Source organism: Scyliorhinus torazame, chromosome 11 (genome assembly GCF_047496885.1).
Source record: "Scyliorhinus torazame isolate Kashiwa2021f chromosome 11, sScyTor2.1, whole genome shotgun sequence".
NCBI classification, from domain to species: domain Eukaryota; kingdom Metazoa; phylum Chordata; class Chondrichthyes; order Carcharhiniformes; family Scyliorhinidae; genus Scyliorhinus; species Scyliorhinus torazame.
In genome coordinates, this window is record NC_092717.1 from 118,336,525 (window position 1) to 118,352,586 (window position 16,062).

At 48.7% G+C, this 16,062-nt stretch overlaps 1 protein-coding gene across 1 annotated transcript in view; it reads left to right on the forward strand.

The window, feature by feature from the left end:
• The window catches only part of ttpa (tocopherol (alpha) transfer protein), a 92,328-nt gene that overhangs the window by 43,969 nt on the left and 32,297 nt on the right, over nucleotides 1–16,062 (forward strand). The window contains exon 2 of the mRNA XM_072467674.1: nucleotides 5,325–5,478. Within this exon, the coding sequence (XP_072323775.1) occupies nucleotides 5,325–5,478 (154 nt within the window). The remainder of the gene's footprint in view (nucleotides 1–5,324; nucleotides 5,479–16,062) is intronic.

Sequence of the window (16,062 nt, forward strand, 5' to 3'; positions counted from 1 at the left end):
CCCGCTTCAGGATCAAAGAAATCATCGCCCCGGACATTGTCGGGGGCAGGATCCCCCCCTCCCTTGCCTCATTGAAAGTCCTCACCAGCAACGGGGCTATCAGGTCCGCATACTGGCTGTAAAACTCAACCGGGAACCCATCTGGTCCCGGGGCCTTCCCCGCCTGCATGCTCCCAGTCCTTTAATCAGCTCCTCCAACGCAATTGGCACCCCCAAACCAGCCACCTCCTACTCCTCCACATTTGGGAACCTCAGTTGATCCAGAAATCGTTGCATCCCCTCTTCCCCCGCTGGGGGCTGAGATCTGTACAGCTCCTCATAAAAGCCCTTAAATGCCTCATTTACTTTCACCGCTGTCCGCACCGTAGTTCCCCTGCCATCCTTGACTCCACCTATCTCCCTCGCTGCCATCCTCTTACGGAGCTGATGTGCCAGCATCCGGCTCGCCTTCTCCCCATACTCGTACGTCGCCCCCTGTGCTTTCCTCCATTGTGCCTCTGCCTTCCCTGTGGTCAACAGGTCGAATTCCATCTGGAGACTTCGCCTCTCCCTAAGTAGTCCCTCTTCAGGGGCCTCTGCATATCTCCTGTCCACCCTTAAGATCTCCCCCACTAACCTCTCCCTTTCCCTGCCCTCTCTCTTCTCCCTGTGAGCCCTGATGGAGATTAACTCTCCCCTGACCACCGCCTTCAGCGCCTCCCACACTACCCCCACCTGCACCTCCCCGTTGTTGTTGGCCTCCAAATACCTTTCAATGCACCTTCGTACCCTCCCGCACACCTCCTCATCCGCCAGTAATCCCACATCCAAACGCCACAGCGGGTGTTGGTCCCCCTCCTCTCCCAACTCTAGTTCCACCCAGTGCGGGGCGTGGTCTGAGATGGCTATGGCCGAATACTCCGTTCCCTCCACTTTCGGGATCAGCGTCCTGCTCAGAACTTTGTGTACGTGGGAGAAAAAAGAAAATTCTCTGGCCAAAGGCCTGGCAAATCTCCACGGATCTAGTCCCCCCATCTGATCCATAAACCCCCTAAGCACCTTGGCCGCAGCCGGCCTCTTCCCGGTCCTAGATCTGGAACGATCTAATGCTGGGTCCAACACCGTGTTAAAATCCCCCCCATTATCAAGCTTCCTACCTCCAGGTCCGGAATGCGCCCCAACATACACTTCATAAATCCAGCATCGTCCCAGTTCGGGGCGTATACGTTTACCAATACCACACACGCCCCCTGCAGCCTACCGCTCACTATCACGTATCGACCTCCATTGTCCACTACTATATTCTTGGCCTCAAACGACACCCGCTTCCCCACCAGTATTGCCACCCCTCTATTCTTCGCATCCAGCCCCGAATGGAATACCTGTCCTACCCATCCCCTTCTTAACCTGACCTGATCTGCCACCTTCAAATGTGTCTCCTGAAGCATGACCACGTCTGCCTTCAGTCCCTTCAGTTTAAGTGCGCGAACACTCGGGCCCTCTTAACCGGTCCATTCAGGCCCCTCACATTCCACGTTATCAGCCGGATTGGGGGGCTTCCCACCGCCCCCCCTCCAGCCGACTAGCCATCTCCTGTTCTAGGCCAGTCCCGTGCCCGCGCCTCCCGCACCCTCCAGTCCCCCAGACAAGGGACCCCCGCCCCGACCACCTCTTCTGTTTTCAGTTCCCCCGGCCAATGCAGCAGCAACCCTATTTCCCCCCCCCCCCTCCCCCTCCCCCCGCTAGATCCTTATCTAGCTCTTTTGCTCCCCCCATAACACTCCCGTAAGTCAGCTGACACCTGCTGACCCCGGCTTCCCCTGCCTTCCCGTTGAACCCCCCCCCCGGTGTGGAAATCTCCCTTCCTCCTCCTCCCCAGCAATCGGTGTGCGCTCCTCCATCCCCCCCCCCCCTCCGTCCTTCCCTAACATGGGAAAAAGACCGTGCTTTCCTGAGCCAGCCCCGCCCCCTCTGGCGCAGCTCCTGTTGCGGCCTTATCCCAATTCCCCCATCCCCGGGCCTCCCTCCTTACAGCACCGGCGCCACATTCTCTACAGTCTCCCCATCAGATCTCTTCCCCCATCCCCATCCATCGCCCAACCCGTGGAACATTCCTTACGCATAGTTAAAACGCTGTATACAACCAACATCCCCCCCACAACCACAGACCCTCAGTCTGAGTCCAACTTTTTAGTTTGTATAAAGGTCCAAGCCTCTTCAGGCGTTTCAAAGTAGTGGTGTCGATCCTGAAATGTGACCCACAATCGCGCTGGCTGCAGCATTCCGAATCTCACCCCCTTCCTATGCAGCACCGCCTTGGCCCGATTAAAACCAGCTTTCTTCTTTGCCACCTCTGCACTCCAGTCCTGATAGATTCGGATCACCGCATTCTCCCACCTGCTGCTCCGCTCTTTCTTGGCCCATCCCAGGACACACTCTCTGTCCACGAAACGATGAAACCTCACCACGACCGCCCTTGGCGGCTCGTTGGCCTTGGGTCTCCTCGCCAGGATCCAATGAGCCCCATCTAGCTCCAGGGGACTCGGAGAGGCCTCCGCACCCATCAGCGAATTGAGCATCGTGCTCACATATGCCCCGGCACGGCCCCCTCCACCCTTTCAGGGAGACGCAGAATCTGAAGATTCTTCCTCCTCGACCTGCTCTCCAGGTCCTCGAATCTTTCGGCCCACCTCTTGTGCAGCGCCTCGTGCGCCTCCACCTTCACCGCCAGGCCCAAGATCTCGTCCTCGTTCTCGGTGGCTTTTTCCCACACCTCTCGGATTTCTACCCCATGGGCCTTCTGGGTCTCCTTTAGCCCCTCGATCGCCGTCAGCAGTGGCACCAGCACCTCTTTCTTAAGCTCCTCCACGCAGCGCCTGAGAAACTCCTGCTGCTCCGGCCCCCATGCCGCTCGATCTCCGCCCTCCGCCATCTTGTTTTTTCTCCCTCGCTTCTTTCGCTGCTCCAAAACCGCTTTTTTGACCGCTCCACTTCTGGTCCACTCCATATACTATGGAAGGGGGACCTTGCTCTCACCTTCCCACAGGGGAAGTCGTCAAAACATTTCCGTTGGGGCTCCTCTGGAGAGCCCAAAGGTCCGTTCTAGCGGGAGCGGCCGAAATGTGCGGCTTAGCTCCGCATCGCCGCAACCGGAAGTCATCTGAATATATTCATGATGACAATGCAGAACCTATGTAATATAGACTGGTTTAGTTGAGTCATTGTGATTATTTAACATCGCAAAACTGGTTAAACCGGATTGATCATTCGCAGTGTTGGTGATTGTTTAAAGAAAGTATGTTCGAGATCATAATATTTGATAACTGAATGTATCCAGAGTGTGATATTAACACAGCTGTATCATTTTAAAAAAATATAAATTTAGAGTACCCAATTCATTTTTTACAATTAAGGGGCAATTTAGTGTGGTCAATCCACCTAGCGTGCACATCTTTGGGTTGTGGGGGCGAAACCCACGCAAACACGGGGAGAATGTGCAAACTCCACACGGACAGTGATTCAGAGCCGGAATCGAACCTGGGACCTCCGCGCTATGAGGCAACAGGGCTAACCCACTGCACCACCGTGCTGCCCTACACAGCTGTATCATGATCACACAACACAATCAAGTAATTTCTGGTTGATTACCCCGCACAAGAATGGTCAGGTCTGAGGAGCACTGGATGCTGGGACTTGGACCTCATTCCCATATCAATAGCAATGCAGGAGGAGGTCACATAGTTAAGCAATTGGTGGTTGTGAAAGGAAACCTGCTGATTTTACCTGGTCTTGCCCACACGTGGCTCCAGATACATAATAATGTGGGTGACTGTTAACTCCTCTCAATGGTAATTAGGGAAGGACAACAAATGCTATCCTTGCCAGCAATGCCTCCATCCGCTGAATTAATAAAATAACCTCTCTTACTCACCCTTGGTCGCTCTCAACCTTCCTTCCATCACCCCCCTTCCATCACCTTTGACCCTCTATCCGTCAAACCTTGACCCTCCCTCCATCAACTTTGACCTGCCCTCAATAATCCATCAATTCTTCCTTTGTCACCATTGATCTGCCCTCGATGAAACTTGACCTTCCTTTTGTCAGCCACCATTCTCCCTCTGTCACCCACCACCCCTCCCTCAACTACCACCCTCTTGTCACCCACCACCATCCTTCTCTCAGCTACTACTCTTTGTCAGCTACCACCAGCCTCAGCCACCCTTGACCTGCAAAGTGAAATTTCTTAGCCTCCTCTTCCCTCTTCCAACAAACTTTCCCATAAACATCAAGCAGCCCTATTCACTGCAAATCCACTATGAACATTTCCTCGCTTGCTCCATGCCAGCTTTGGGCAGCATGGTAGCACAGTAGTTAGTTAGTACTGTTGCTTCACAGCGCCAGGGTCCCAGGTTTGATTCCTGGCTTAGGTCACTGTCTTGCGGAGTCTGCACGTTCTCCCAGGGTCTGCATGGGTTTCCTCCGGGTGCTCCAGTTTCCTCCCACAAGTCCAGAAAGCCGTGCTTGTTAAGTAATTTGGACATTTTGAATTTTCTCTTTGTGTAACCGAACAGGCGATGAGGTGATTTTCACAGTAACTTCACTGCAGTGTTAATGTAAGCCAATTTTTGACATTAATAAAGATTATTATAGGAAAGTGAAAACCTGTGTTTCTCATGAATCTCCGATTAATCTCAAAAGTACTACCTAACCTCAAGTTATTGTTCACTATACACTAAGACATTACAATAAATGTCCCATCCGATGGCGTCGGCACTGCCATCCTGACTCCAAGCCACTACCAGGGTAATTTGGCAAGTATATACTGACTTTGGGAAGTTGATTATTGTCTTTTCATTCTATCTAGCACCTCTACCCATCCACCTCCTTTTCTTGAATAATATTTTATTCCACTCTCAAAGTTACAAAACCAATACAGGGTGTGGTCAGGGCAAGGCCTTCATCCATCTTATTGCTTGCTCCAAAACCAATTCAAATTTAAATTGAATCCAATTCATGGTCTCCGCAGAGAGAGACACAAGATCCAAGTTGACAAGAAAAGGCATTGCACCTCCCCTTGGGCTTGATCTGACATTTGATCTTAGTCAAAATACCGTGAAATGCCCCCCTCTCCCCTTCCATCTCCTTTCCTCACTCTCGCTCGCATTAAATTCCACCTGTTTTCAAGCTTTGTAAATGAAGAGTGATCACTTGGGCAATAGCGTCTTCAGGATAGATCAAGATCTGGAATTTTAACAATAAAAACAAATATTTGGCATTATCTTTCTAATATTCAGGTTATTAAAGGTTTGTTACCCAAGTTAGAACCTTTAACATTCTCTTCACAGCTACTGTCAAATTATCATAAATGGCGAGCTGAATGTCCTGAGATTAGTGCAGATCTGAGGCCTTTGACAGTCATGGGTCTCCTAAAGGCTGGTTACCATGCGGTTTTGAGGTCTCGTGATTCCAGTGGAAGCAGGGTTTTGATGTATAAAATTGGTGAGTACTGCATCTTCAAAGTCTTGTTTCTGCTCGGTCCTCTAATTCTAGCACTGATTTATAGAACAGATAATCTTATAGATAAGTAATCCTACAGATAAGTAGCAGAAAAATACAAAATAAATGAATATCAGCAATTCATTGAACTACTTGAACTGTTACCTTTGTGATGTAAATGAATTTATATGCGAGGAATGTATACACATACCCACTTGACGTACATAGACATCTCTTAATCAAGATATAGACATCTCTTAATCAAGATAAAAGCATAACTGAACAAACAATTTTGAACTTTCCTGATAAAGGTGAGGCTAATGGTGTAACATCTTGGAGACATGGGTGGAATTTGTCACTGGTGGGATTTTCAGCTCCAGCTGAAGCCCATAATAATATGATCAAGTTTTAGCAAGCACACCGAATTCTACTAAACTAAATCTCAGCTAGTTTACATCTTCCTGGGATGAGGATGAGATATACCGCCAAAAGTATTAATTCCTTACGAAATCTAATCAAACGGAGCTGGAGCTCAATCATCATTTTTCTCTGATATTTGACTGCAATAATTAATACAATCACAATGAGCAGTTGAATCCCAACCAAAACTTGTGAGGCAATTGTAATCCATGAAAGAATTTGAACATCCAAACTAAAGTGCCACCAATTTCTTTAACTCCAACAACCAGTATACCTTCTTCAACCTTTGCATCCCGCTGTTGTAGCAGGTAGAAATGTTGGTTGGAGGAATTAATGTCTTGCATCAACTTTGTCAGGTGCCAGGCAATAGGGGAATAACATGCGCAAATCTATTGTGGATCTTCCTTCGTGTTATCCTTAACAGTGATGTTTAACTGCTGATGTTAGTACAGGTTGTGTAATAGTTCTGATTTTCCTCCAATTCTCCTTGCTCTATTCCTTTCTGCAAGGCTGTGGTCATGTGTTTCCACCAGGTTGGTCATCCCATATAAGTTGCATTGATCAATTACTGGCAATATTTTATGGTATACATTGTGGTATAATGCTACATGTGTGTGAATTATGGCTAGACCATTGCTAGGGCCTGGCTGACACTTAGGAGACTAATGCCTTTCATTAACTATATCTGATATATTAACAGTAGATGGTTTGATGGTTTTCATATTAAGGTCTCTTCATTCCCTTTTGGCACATACTCGAGTGACCCATTATAAGACAGAAATTTTCCTGTTTTGGGATCAAGGGGTGAGATACTTTTGGACCAACCAGTGGCGACTATATCACTGTGTTCCATTAATGAGAGAATGTCAGGGTGTTGTACAGACTTCTGATATGGCACCGGACCAGACCCGAATGGTAGAACCCTGAAGAGTATTGACAGTCAGAGAGATCTAGGTGTACAGGTCCACAGGTCACTGAAAGGGGCAACATATGTGGAGAAGGTAGTCAAGAAGGCATACGGCATGCTTGCCTTCATTGGCCGGGGCATTGAGTATAAAAATTGGCAAGTCATGGTGCAGCTATATAGAACCTTAGTTAGGCCACACTTGGATTATAGTGTTCAATTCTGGTCGCCGCACTACCAGAAGGATGTGGAGGCTTTAGAGTGCGAGAAGAAAAGATTTACCAGGATGTTACCTGGTATGGAGGGCATTAGCTATGAGGAGAAGTTGAATAAACTTGGTTTGTTCTCACTGGAACGAAGGAGGTTGAGGGGCGACCTGATAGAGGTCTACAAAATCATGAGGGGCATAGACAGAGTGGATAGTCAGAGGCTTTTCCCCAGGGTAGAGGGGTCAATTACTAGGGGGCATAGGTTTAAGGTGCGAGAGGCAAGGTTTAGAGGAGATGTATGAGGCAGGTTTTTTACACCGAGGGTAGTGGGTGCCTGGAACTCGCTGCCGGAGGAGGTGGTGGAAGCAGGGATGATAGTGACGTTTAAGGGGCATCTTGAGAAATACATGAATAGGATGGGAATAGAGGGATACGGACCCTGGAAGTATAGAAGATTTTAGTTTAGAGGGACAGCATGGTCGGCACAGGCTTGGAGGGCCGAAGGGCCTGTTCCTGTGCTGTACTTTCCTTTGTTCTTTGTATGTTAGAAACTGGACGGGAAATCCCAACAATTTTGCAATTTGTAAACTGTGAGGAAAGAATACTTCACCCTGTATTTAAACAAACTTTATTCTTAACACAGGGCCAACTGCATTAAAATGACAGAAAATAGCTCACAATTAACAGTTAAACAATTCTATTTTTTGAAAATATTTTTATTAAACTTTTATAATTTTATACCCAAAAAATACAAAATGTTCAAGAATTCAAACAACAACAGTAAACCAAATAATAAGATCAGTAATTTAGTAAAACCACATACGCTTCTCCCACTACCCCCCTCTACCCGCCCCTCCCCCCTCTAACAGCTAACAGCGACCAATTCCTTAAGGTACAATATGAACAGCAGCTATGGTAGAACCTTGCAATGGACCCACTCATGGTATATTTGACCTTCCTGAGGTGCAAAAACTCCATTACATCACCCAGCCACACCGAGGCGCTGGGTGGCGTAACCAGTGTTCAACTCAGAAAGATTCGTCTCTGAGCAACCAACAGCTCCGGCAGGTCTGATACCCCGAATATAGCAACTAAAGGACAGGGCTCAATTCAGTATTCAGGATTGCTGATATGGTGCTGAATAAGAGACCCAGAAACCACCAACTTGGACAGACCAGAACATGCATGTGGTTCGCAGGCCCTCTCGAACAGCACTCGCACCTATCCACAACCCCGTCAAAAATACGACTCATTTGGACCTTGGTGAGGTGCACCCTAAACACTACCTTGAGCTGGATCAGACTCAGCCTTGCACAGGATGACTTGCCGTTCACCCTGTGGAGGAACTCATTCCACAACTCCTCCTCCACAATGGGTCCCAACACCACCTCCCATTTGGCGTTCACCCTCTCCACCGAGACCAACTATTCCCCCAAAATCCATCCATATAGGTCAGACGAGCTACCCTCTTTGCACCCCGAACAGGAAAACATCCTATCCACTAAGGTTGAAGGTGACACCACCAGAAATGTCAGGACAACCGTCGAGCAAAATTTCAAACCTGGAGATACCCAAATACGTCCGAACTCAAGAGCCTGACTTCCTCTTCCAGCTCCTCCAGCTGTTACGCCACCCCTCCAGAAATAGATCACTCACTCTCGCCAGCCCCTACCCCTTCCACTCCCCAAATGTGGCATCCACTTTTGCCGATTTGAACAAGTAGTTCACACAAATAGGGGCCCACCTTGACGCTGGCCCCAGCTTGAAGTGCTGACGGAGTTGCCTCCATATTTTTAAAGTAGAGAAAACTACCGGGTTTGAAGAGTACGTTGTCGGAGCAAAAGGCAGAGACCCCATCACCAGAGGCCCCAAACTGGACCCTCTGCACGACCCAGCCTCCATCCACACCCAGGTAGACCCCAGGTCTCCATACAATCCAACACCTTCTCCACTTTGGCAGCCCAGTAGTAAAACATCAAATTTGGCAGTGCAAGACCCCCGGCTGTCTATCCTTCTGTAGAACCCCGTCCAAATCCTTGGGGTTTTTCCCGCCCATATGAAACCCGATATAAGCCGCTCAATCCCCTGAACAAATGACTTGGGTAAAAGTACCGGAAGACACTGAAATAAGAACAAGAACCCGGTTAAGATGTTCACCTTGATGGATTGAACCCGGCCCTCCAAGGACAATGGGAGGCTGTCCCACTTTTGCAGTTCAGCCCTAACCCGACCCGCTAGGCTGGTAAAATACAATTTACGTAGCTGCGTCCAATCCCACGCCACCTGGACCCCCAAATACAAAAATCTAGTCCCTGCCCGGCAGAAATGTAGCCCCCCCCCCCTCCACCCCCCACCACCCCGAGGTGTTGACCACAAAGTTCTCACTCTTCTCTAAATTTAACTTGTATCCAGAGAAGGAACCATAGTTCATCAATATATTCTTTACGTCCCTCATCTCTGGTCCCGGATCCCTCACGTATAGCAGAAGATCATCTGCATAGAAGGGGGGAACAGTCGCACAGTGGTTAGTCCTCTTGCTTCACAGCACCATGGACTGGGGTTCGCTTCCTGGCTTGGGTCACTGTCTGTGTGTAGTCTGCATGTTCTCCCCGCGTCTGCATGAGTTTCCCCCGGGTGCTCCGGTTTCCTCCCACAAGTCCCGAAAGGCGTGCTTGTTAGGTGAATTGGACATTCTGAATTCTCCCTCCGTGTACCCGAACAGGTGCCGGAATGTGGCGACTAGTGTATTTTCACAGTAACTTCATTGCAGTGTTAATGTAAGCCTACATGTGACATTAATGAAGATTATTATTATTACAAGCACACCCCGTTTTCCATCTGCACCACCTTCAACCCCCTCCCCCCTCCCCCCAATAATAATTCCTCTCCACTTATTTGAGGCCCTCAGGGCAATCACCAGTGGCTCAATTGACAGCACTAACAAGAGGGGAGTCATCGGACACCCCTGCATCCTCCCCCTATGTTGCCGAAACGACCCCAAACTCATGGTGTTGGTGCGCACGCTGGCAGAAGGAGCCGTGTACAACAAATAACAGCACCCACAACACAAACCTAGGGCCCAACCTAAACTTTTCCAAGACCGTGAAGAGGTACTTCCACTCAACCAATTGAACGTGTTTTCTGCATCCAGTGACAAAATTCTCTCCGGTTCCGGCCCAGCCGCTAGGGTGAGATCCACATTGAGTAGTTACCTCACGTTGGATCGCAACTTTCGTCCCTTCTCAAATCCCGTCTGGTCCTCCCCAACCACCTCGGGAGACAGGGTTCCAACCACAACTCCAGCATCTTGGCCAACAGCTTCGGGTCCACATTGAGCAGTGAAATTGGGCGATATGTCCCACGCTCTGTGCGGTCCTTATCCTTTTTCAGGAGAAGAGAGCTGAAAGCCTGCTCCAACATCTCAGGGAGAGAACTCCACTCCAGGGAATAATTATACATCCCCATCAATAACGGATCCAGCTGATCCACAACTTGCTGTAAAATTCTACCGGGAACCCAAACGGCCCTGGTTCCTTACCTGTCTGCATCTTTCCTAAGGCTGTTCGGACCTCCTTCAATCCCAGTGGCGCCTCCAGCTCTTCTTGCAATTCCTCCCTGACCTTGGAGAAACTCCAGACCCTCTAAAAACTCCCATTACCCACTCTTCCCCTGGTGACTCCGACCTATAAAGCCTCTCCTCTCATAAAAGGCTCGAAATGCCCCATTCACATTGTCTGGGGCTGAGACCAGCCTACCCTCCAAATCTATAACCTGAATGATCTCCCTAGCATCCTCCTGCTGTCTTAACTGGTGAGCCAAGAGAGAACTGGCCTTCTCCCCACATTATACACCACCTCCTTCAACCGCCTCAACTGTTGCACCACCTTGTCTGTAGATAGCAGGTCATACTGCATTTGCAGCTTTTTCCTACATGCCAATACTTCCGGAGTTCGGTTGCTCGCAAACCCACGGTCCACTCCCAGGATCTCATCCACTAATGTCTGTTGCTCATTCTTCGCCTCTCCATCTACTTGCGCCTTGTACGATATGATCTCAACTCTAATCACTGCCTTCAACGCCTCCCACAGAGTAGTGAGTGGGACTGTCCCATTCTCATGAAACTCTACAAATTCCCTTGTGCTCAAGAGACCTTGCCACAGAACCTAATATCCGATAAAAGCCGTACGCCCAAAATCCACCCCATGTGCTGTGTTCGACCCGCCTCTAACATCCGATCTACCAAGTGCAGAGCATGGTCAGAAATAATCACTGCCGAGTACTCTGCCTTTATCACCCCGAGGAGGAGAATCTTACCCATGACAATAACTCTATCCTTGAGTACACCTTGTGCTCCGGGGTGAAAAAACAAGAACTCCTTACCCCCGGGATGCATAAATCGCTACGGGTCCGCACCTCCTGCATCTTCCATGAATGCAGCTAACACCCTCACCATCTCTGAAGGAGCCAGCGACTTTGACCTGGAGCAATCCTGCTTCAGATCCATCACACAGTTGAAATCCCCCCCAAAATCAGTTGGTGCATATCTACATCCGGTATAGTGACTATCAACCGCCGTAAAATCATTACATCGTCCCAACTGGGGCCGTTTGCATTCACTAACACCACCGCCTTACCCCCCAATTTGCCTGCAACCATCATGTACCGACCCCGCCGATCAGCCAATACCTTTCTTGCCCGGAAACTGACCCTTTTTATGGTTAGAATCATCACCCCACCCCCGGCCCTGCTATCAAAGCCTGAATGAAAACCTGGTTGACCCAGGCCTTCCGCTACCTGGTCTGGCCCTGCCACCACAAGTGAATCTCCTGTAAGAACACCACATCGGCCCCCAAGCCTTTTAAATAGGAGAAAACTCTTGCCCTTTTTACCAGACCCCCACCCTCTCCCCGGCATCGCACGTTCCAGGTGACTATCCTTGTCGGGGGTTTCTCATCCCCCTGCCTAGAGTCAGCCATTTCCATTGTGATAAATCATCCTCTCCTTACAAATTCCCGGGTCCCAGGTCCACCTAAAATGGCCACCGGCCCCACCTCAAGGATGAGACAAAGAAAATCCCCTAGTCGCTGTTAGCTCCCCATCCAAAAAGCCAACAAAAACATCAGCCTAATCTCTCCTAGCCCACCCTACTCTAGCTGTACCCTATCAAACACCCCTTTTACAACCCCAATATCCAAGAAAAAATAAGAAACATTAATACATTGTAATAAAACGTCATCAACCCCCCAACCCATCTTTCACAACCAAGTCCCCATCAGCCCTCCTCAAACCCAGTCGTTTCCCTCTAATGAAGGCCTCTTCCAGATACAACGTATCAAAGAAATTGGGAGGATTCTTCGTTAGCCGGCGCCGAAATCGGGAAAGGCGATTGGGCGGACAATCGGTTCTGACGCTGAAATCAAGGCAGGCGCCGATTTGATGCCAAGTCGCAATGCCCCAGCACTCCCACAGCGGCGTCAATGCGTTCCGGAACGCACGTACAGTAGACACCGTTTGCATATCATTAGCGGGCCCGATCCCGTATTCTCTGGGCCCTCCGCGATTTCCCGCCTCCGATAGGCCGAGTTCCTGACAGCGTGGTTCACTTGTGCTTTTAAAAATCGTGAAACCAGCGTGGCGGACTTTGGGGGAGAGAGAGAGGGTATGGAAGGTGTCCAACATTGCCATAGTTTGCTGACAGTTGTGCCGCTGGCCCCAGGGCTTCTGCCTGGGCTAGGGGGAGAAGAGGGAGGTGGTCAGGAGGTGGGCTGTGTGGTCGGGTGGGCGGGCATGAAACGCCATTGCCGCAACCGGCAGGGCAGCCATGCAGCTGCGCAAACCTCTAACAGCCCACTTTGAACTTAGTGCCGCAGGCCATATAGGTGTCCCCCGGGGCACCTCCAGTCGTGCCCTCTGGCCCCAGCCGACCCATCAGCTGTATGGGTGCACTCCAGCACAACCAGTGCCATCTTGTTGACTGGGATGAGTGTGCGTGGGGATTGAAATGTGTATGTGTGGCTGCAGCTTGTCAGCCTCCTGAGTGTCGATCACGGACCCGGCGAATCTCGCACCGCTTTTCATTGGAATAGATTGTGTTCCACGCGGCACCGGCGCTACCCCACAACGGTAGCAGAATCGGTCCAGGTGTGGTGCCAATTTTTCTGTCGGAAAAGTCCACGTATTCTGCATTGGCGTCAACACTTAGTCTCAGAAAGGGAGAATCCCGCCCACATCTTTCGAGTCCATCGTTACTCTCAGCCGCACCAGGTACACCACCCGAACCACATGCCTTTGCTATAGAACACCACCTTCACTTTATTGAAGGCCGCATGCCACTTTGCCAGCTCAGTCCCCATGTCCTGGTAGCGCCGCACTATGTGCCCTTCCCAGTCAATGTTTCAGCTCTTCTTTGTCCACTCCAGCACACACACCTTCCTCTGGAAACTATGAAAGCGGATAATCACCGCCTACGGTGACTCATTCGGCTGTGGCTTCTGTCGGAGTGCCCGATGGGCTCTATGCAACTCCGGAGGGGCGAACACCTCATCCCCTCCCACCAGCCAAGAAAACATCTCTGAGAAGTACTCGGAAGGCCTCAAGCCCTCCATTCCTTCCGGCAGCCCCACCATCTTGAGGTTAAATCGCCTCGACCTGTTCTCCAGATCTTCCACTTTTGTCCTCAGGCCCTTGTTACTCTCCACCACGAGTAGTAAGTCCGCTCCCAACAAGGAAAAATGTTCTAGGTGCTGCGACAAGGCCTCCTCAACGCCCTTCAATGTCTCGCCTTGCTCTTCCATAGCCTTCAACGTCTTATCCAGCTGCTCTCAGACTGGGCCCAAAGCCTCTTATAATGGCTTTAAAGGATTCCTTCATTTTTACCTTGTAGCTCAAACTGCCTATCCATGTGCTTTCCAAATGTTTCCACTTCCTGCGCCATCACCATAGCTAGCGAGTCCACTGTAATGAGTGCAGCCACCTCCGCCATCTTCTCCCCTTCAGATTCCTTCATCGGACTACCAACCCGAGTTTTCTTCCCAGCAGTCTTTCTCGTCGAATCTTTTGACATAACTCCGTCGAGTAAATGTTCCCTAGATCAGCCAATGAGGTTTGGACACAAAATCCCCCCCCAAAATTGGCAAAAAGGATCAAAAATCAAAGACCCTACGCTTCAAATAATCATAAAATTTACAGTGCAGAAGGAGGCCATTCGGCCCATCGAGTCTTCACCGGCCCTTGGAAAGAGCACCCTACTCAAGCCCACACCTCCACCCCATTCCCGCAACCCAGTAAACTCAACTAACCTTTTTGGACACTAAGTGTAATTTATCACAGCCAATCCATCTAACCTGCACATCTTTGGACTGTGGGAGGAAACCGGAGCACCCGAAGGAAACCCATGCAGACACGGGAAGAACGTACAGACTCTGCTCAGATAGTGACCCAAGCCGAGAATGAAACCTGGGACCCTGCAGCTGTGGAGCAACAGTGCTAACCACTGTGCTACCGTGCCAACTTGTTTTGTGCGACTTGCTCTCACATGCTGTCAGCGGAAGTCCAGTTAAACAATTCTTAACAAAGAAGGGAACACTTTAACTTTTACCTTCTCTATCTCCAATTAATCAAAGCCCATTACAGGTCAAAAGATACTTGTCAATAAAGTTACCAAGCACAGGGATACTTGCTGTCCTCTTTGTAGAGAGTTACTTTCAGCAACGGAGAGGCCCTTTTCAACACAAATTGCAAGTCCTTCTGTGTTTGGCAGACTAAAAGCTAAATTTCTTGCTGGCACCTCCCTTAAATTACATCATTTCTACCTCATTAACTGTTTTATGGCCATCTTATTCAGGCTAAGTACAACCCCTCAATTATCTAAACCCCAGGGAACCTATTCGCTATAAAAAAAATTCAATTAGCCAGATATAGGTAAACAATTAAATGGTTATAATCAATGATTAGCCCACTTTTATGACACCTTTGCAGACGTACCACATGCCAGGATTTGTTAAACCAGGATTTATAAATAAATATATATATATATATATATATATAAAATAACAAGTTCTACATTAATCACACGTCCCTGTTATTTACAATTCAGTGAGCCACTATAAATTTGTTTTCCACCTATACAAATATTACTGTGATGATGCTCCTCCCACCATATAGGCCAGCATAATTGTATATTGTCTTTATTTCTTCCGTATGTCTGTGTTGGGACGAAGGGAGGATTTTGGGAATATTGGTTTCTAAATATTGGGACAATATAAGCATTAAAAGCCTGGGTCGTGGTATGTTTGACTGCAGTGATCATGTTTTTAAAAATTATTTTGTTTTGCAAAGCCCTGGGAATGTCTAGGAAACAGCAGGTGCATTTGAGTAGAGGAATGTGGTTTGACTGGGGAAGTCCCTGCGGAGTTAATATGCTCTTGCAGCTTGGAGGGATGAGATCATTGCTGGGTGGAGCCACAAATGCAGAGAGGGTGGGAGTTTTGGGGAAGCTTTTGGAGAGAGGAGCTAAATTCTGAGCAACCTGACCCCGAGTCCGCAATTCTCTCAAAGTAGAATAGGGGGTTATAAATAGTAAAATGATATCATGTAGAGCAGAACAGCCTTGACTGGGGACCGGCAAGAAGCTGAAACACACCAGGTGAACCAGATTTTTAAAACATTAAACCATAGACTGAAGGGGTTCGAACAGGAGCCAAAACTATTTTATGAAGCAAGTACTACTCTATGCCATGCTACTTTTAAGGTAGATTGACAGCTGTATGTTTCTTTCCTTGTTGTTTAATTGGAAATTTTGCAGTAGAGTTAAGGGGTATTTGTAAGCTGTTCTTTCCAGGTGTGAAGTTAAAAGGTTTAATATTGTATTCATAATAAAATTTTGTTTTAGAAATACCAAAGCCCTATTCTTTCATGCAATCACTCTTGGAGCGAATCGTTCTTTCCACACAGTCGTATAAATAAACTAAAATATTGGGGTTTTGGGCCACTATCCTAGCCATTGTTGGGGTCTGGACTGGGATCGTAATAAAATTGGGGGCTTGTCCGGGATCT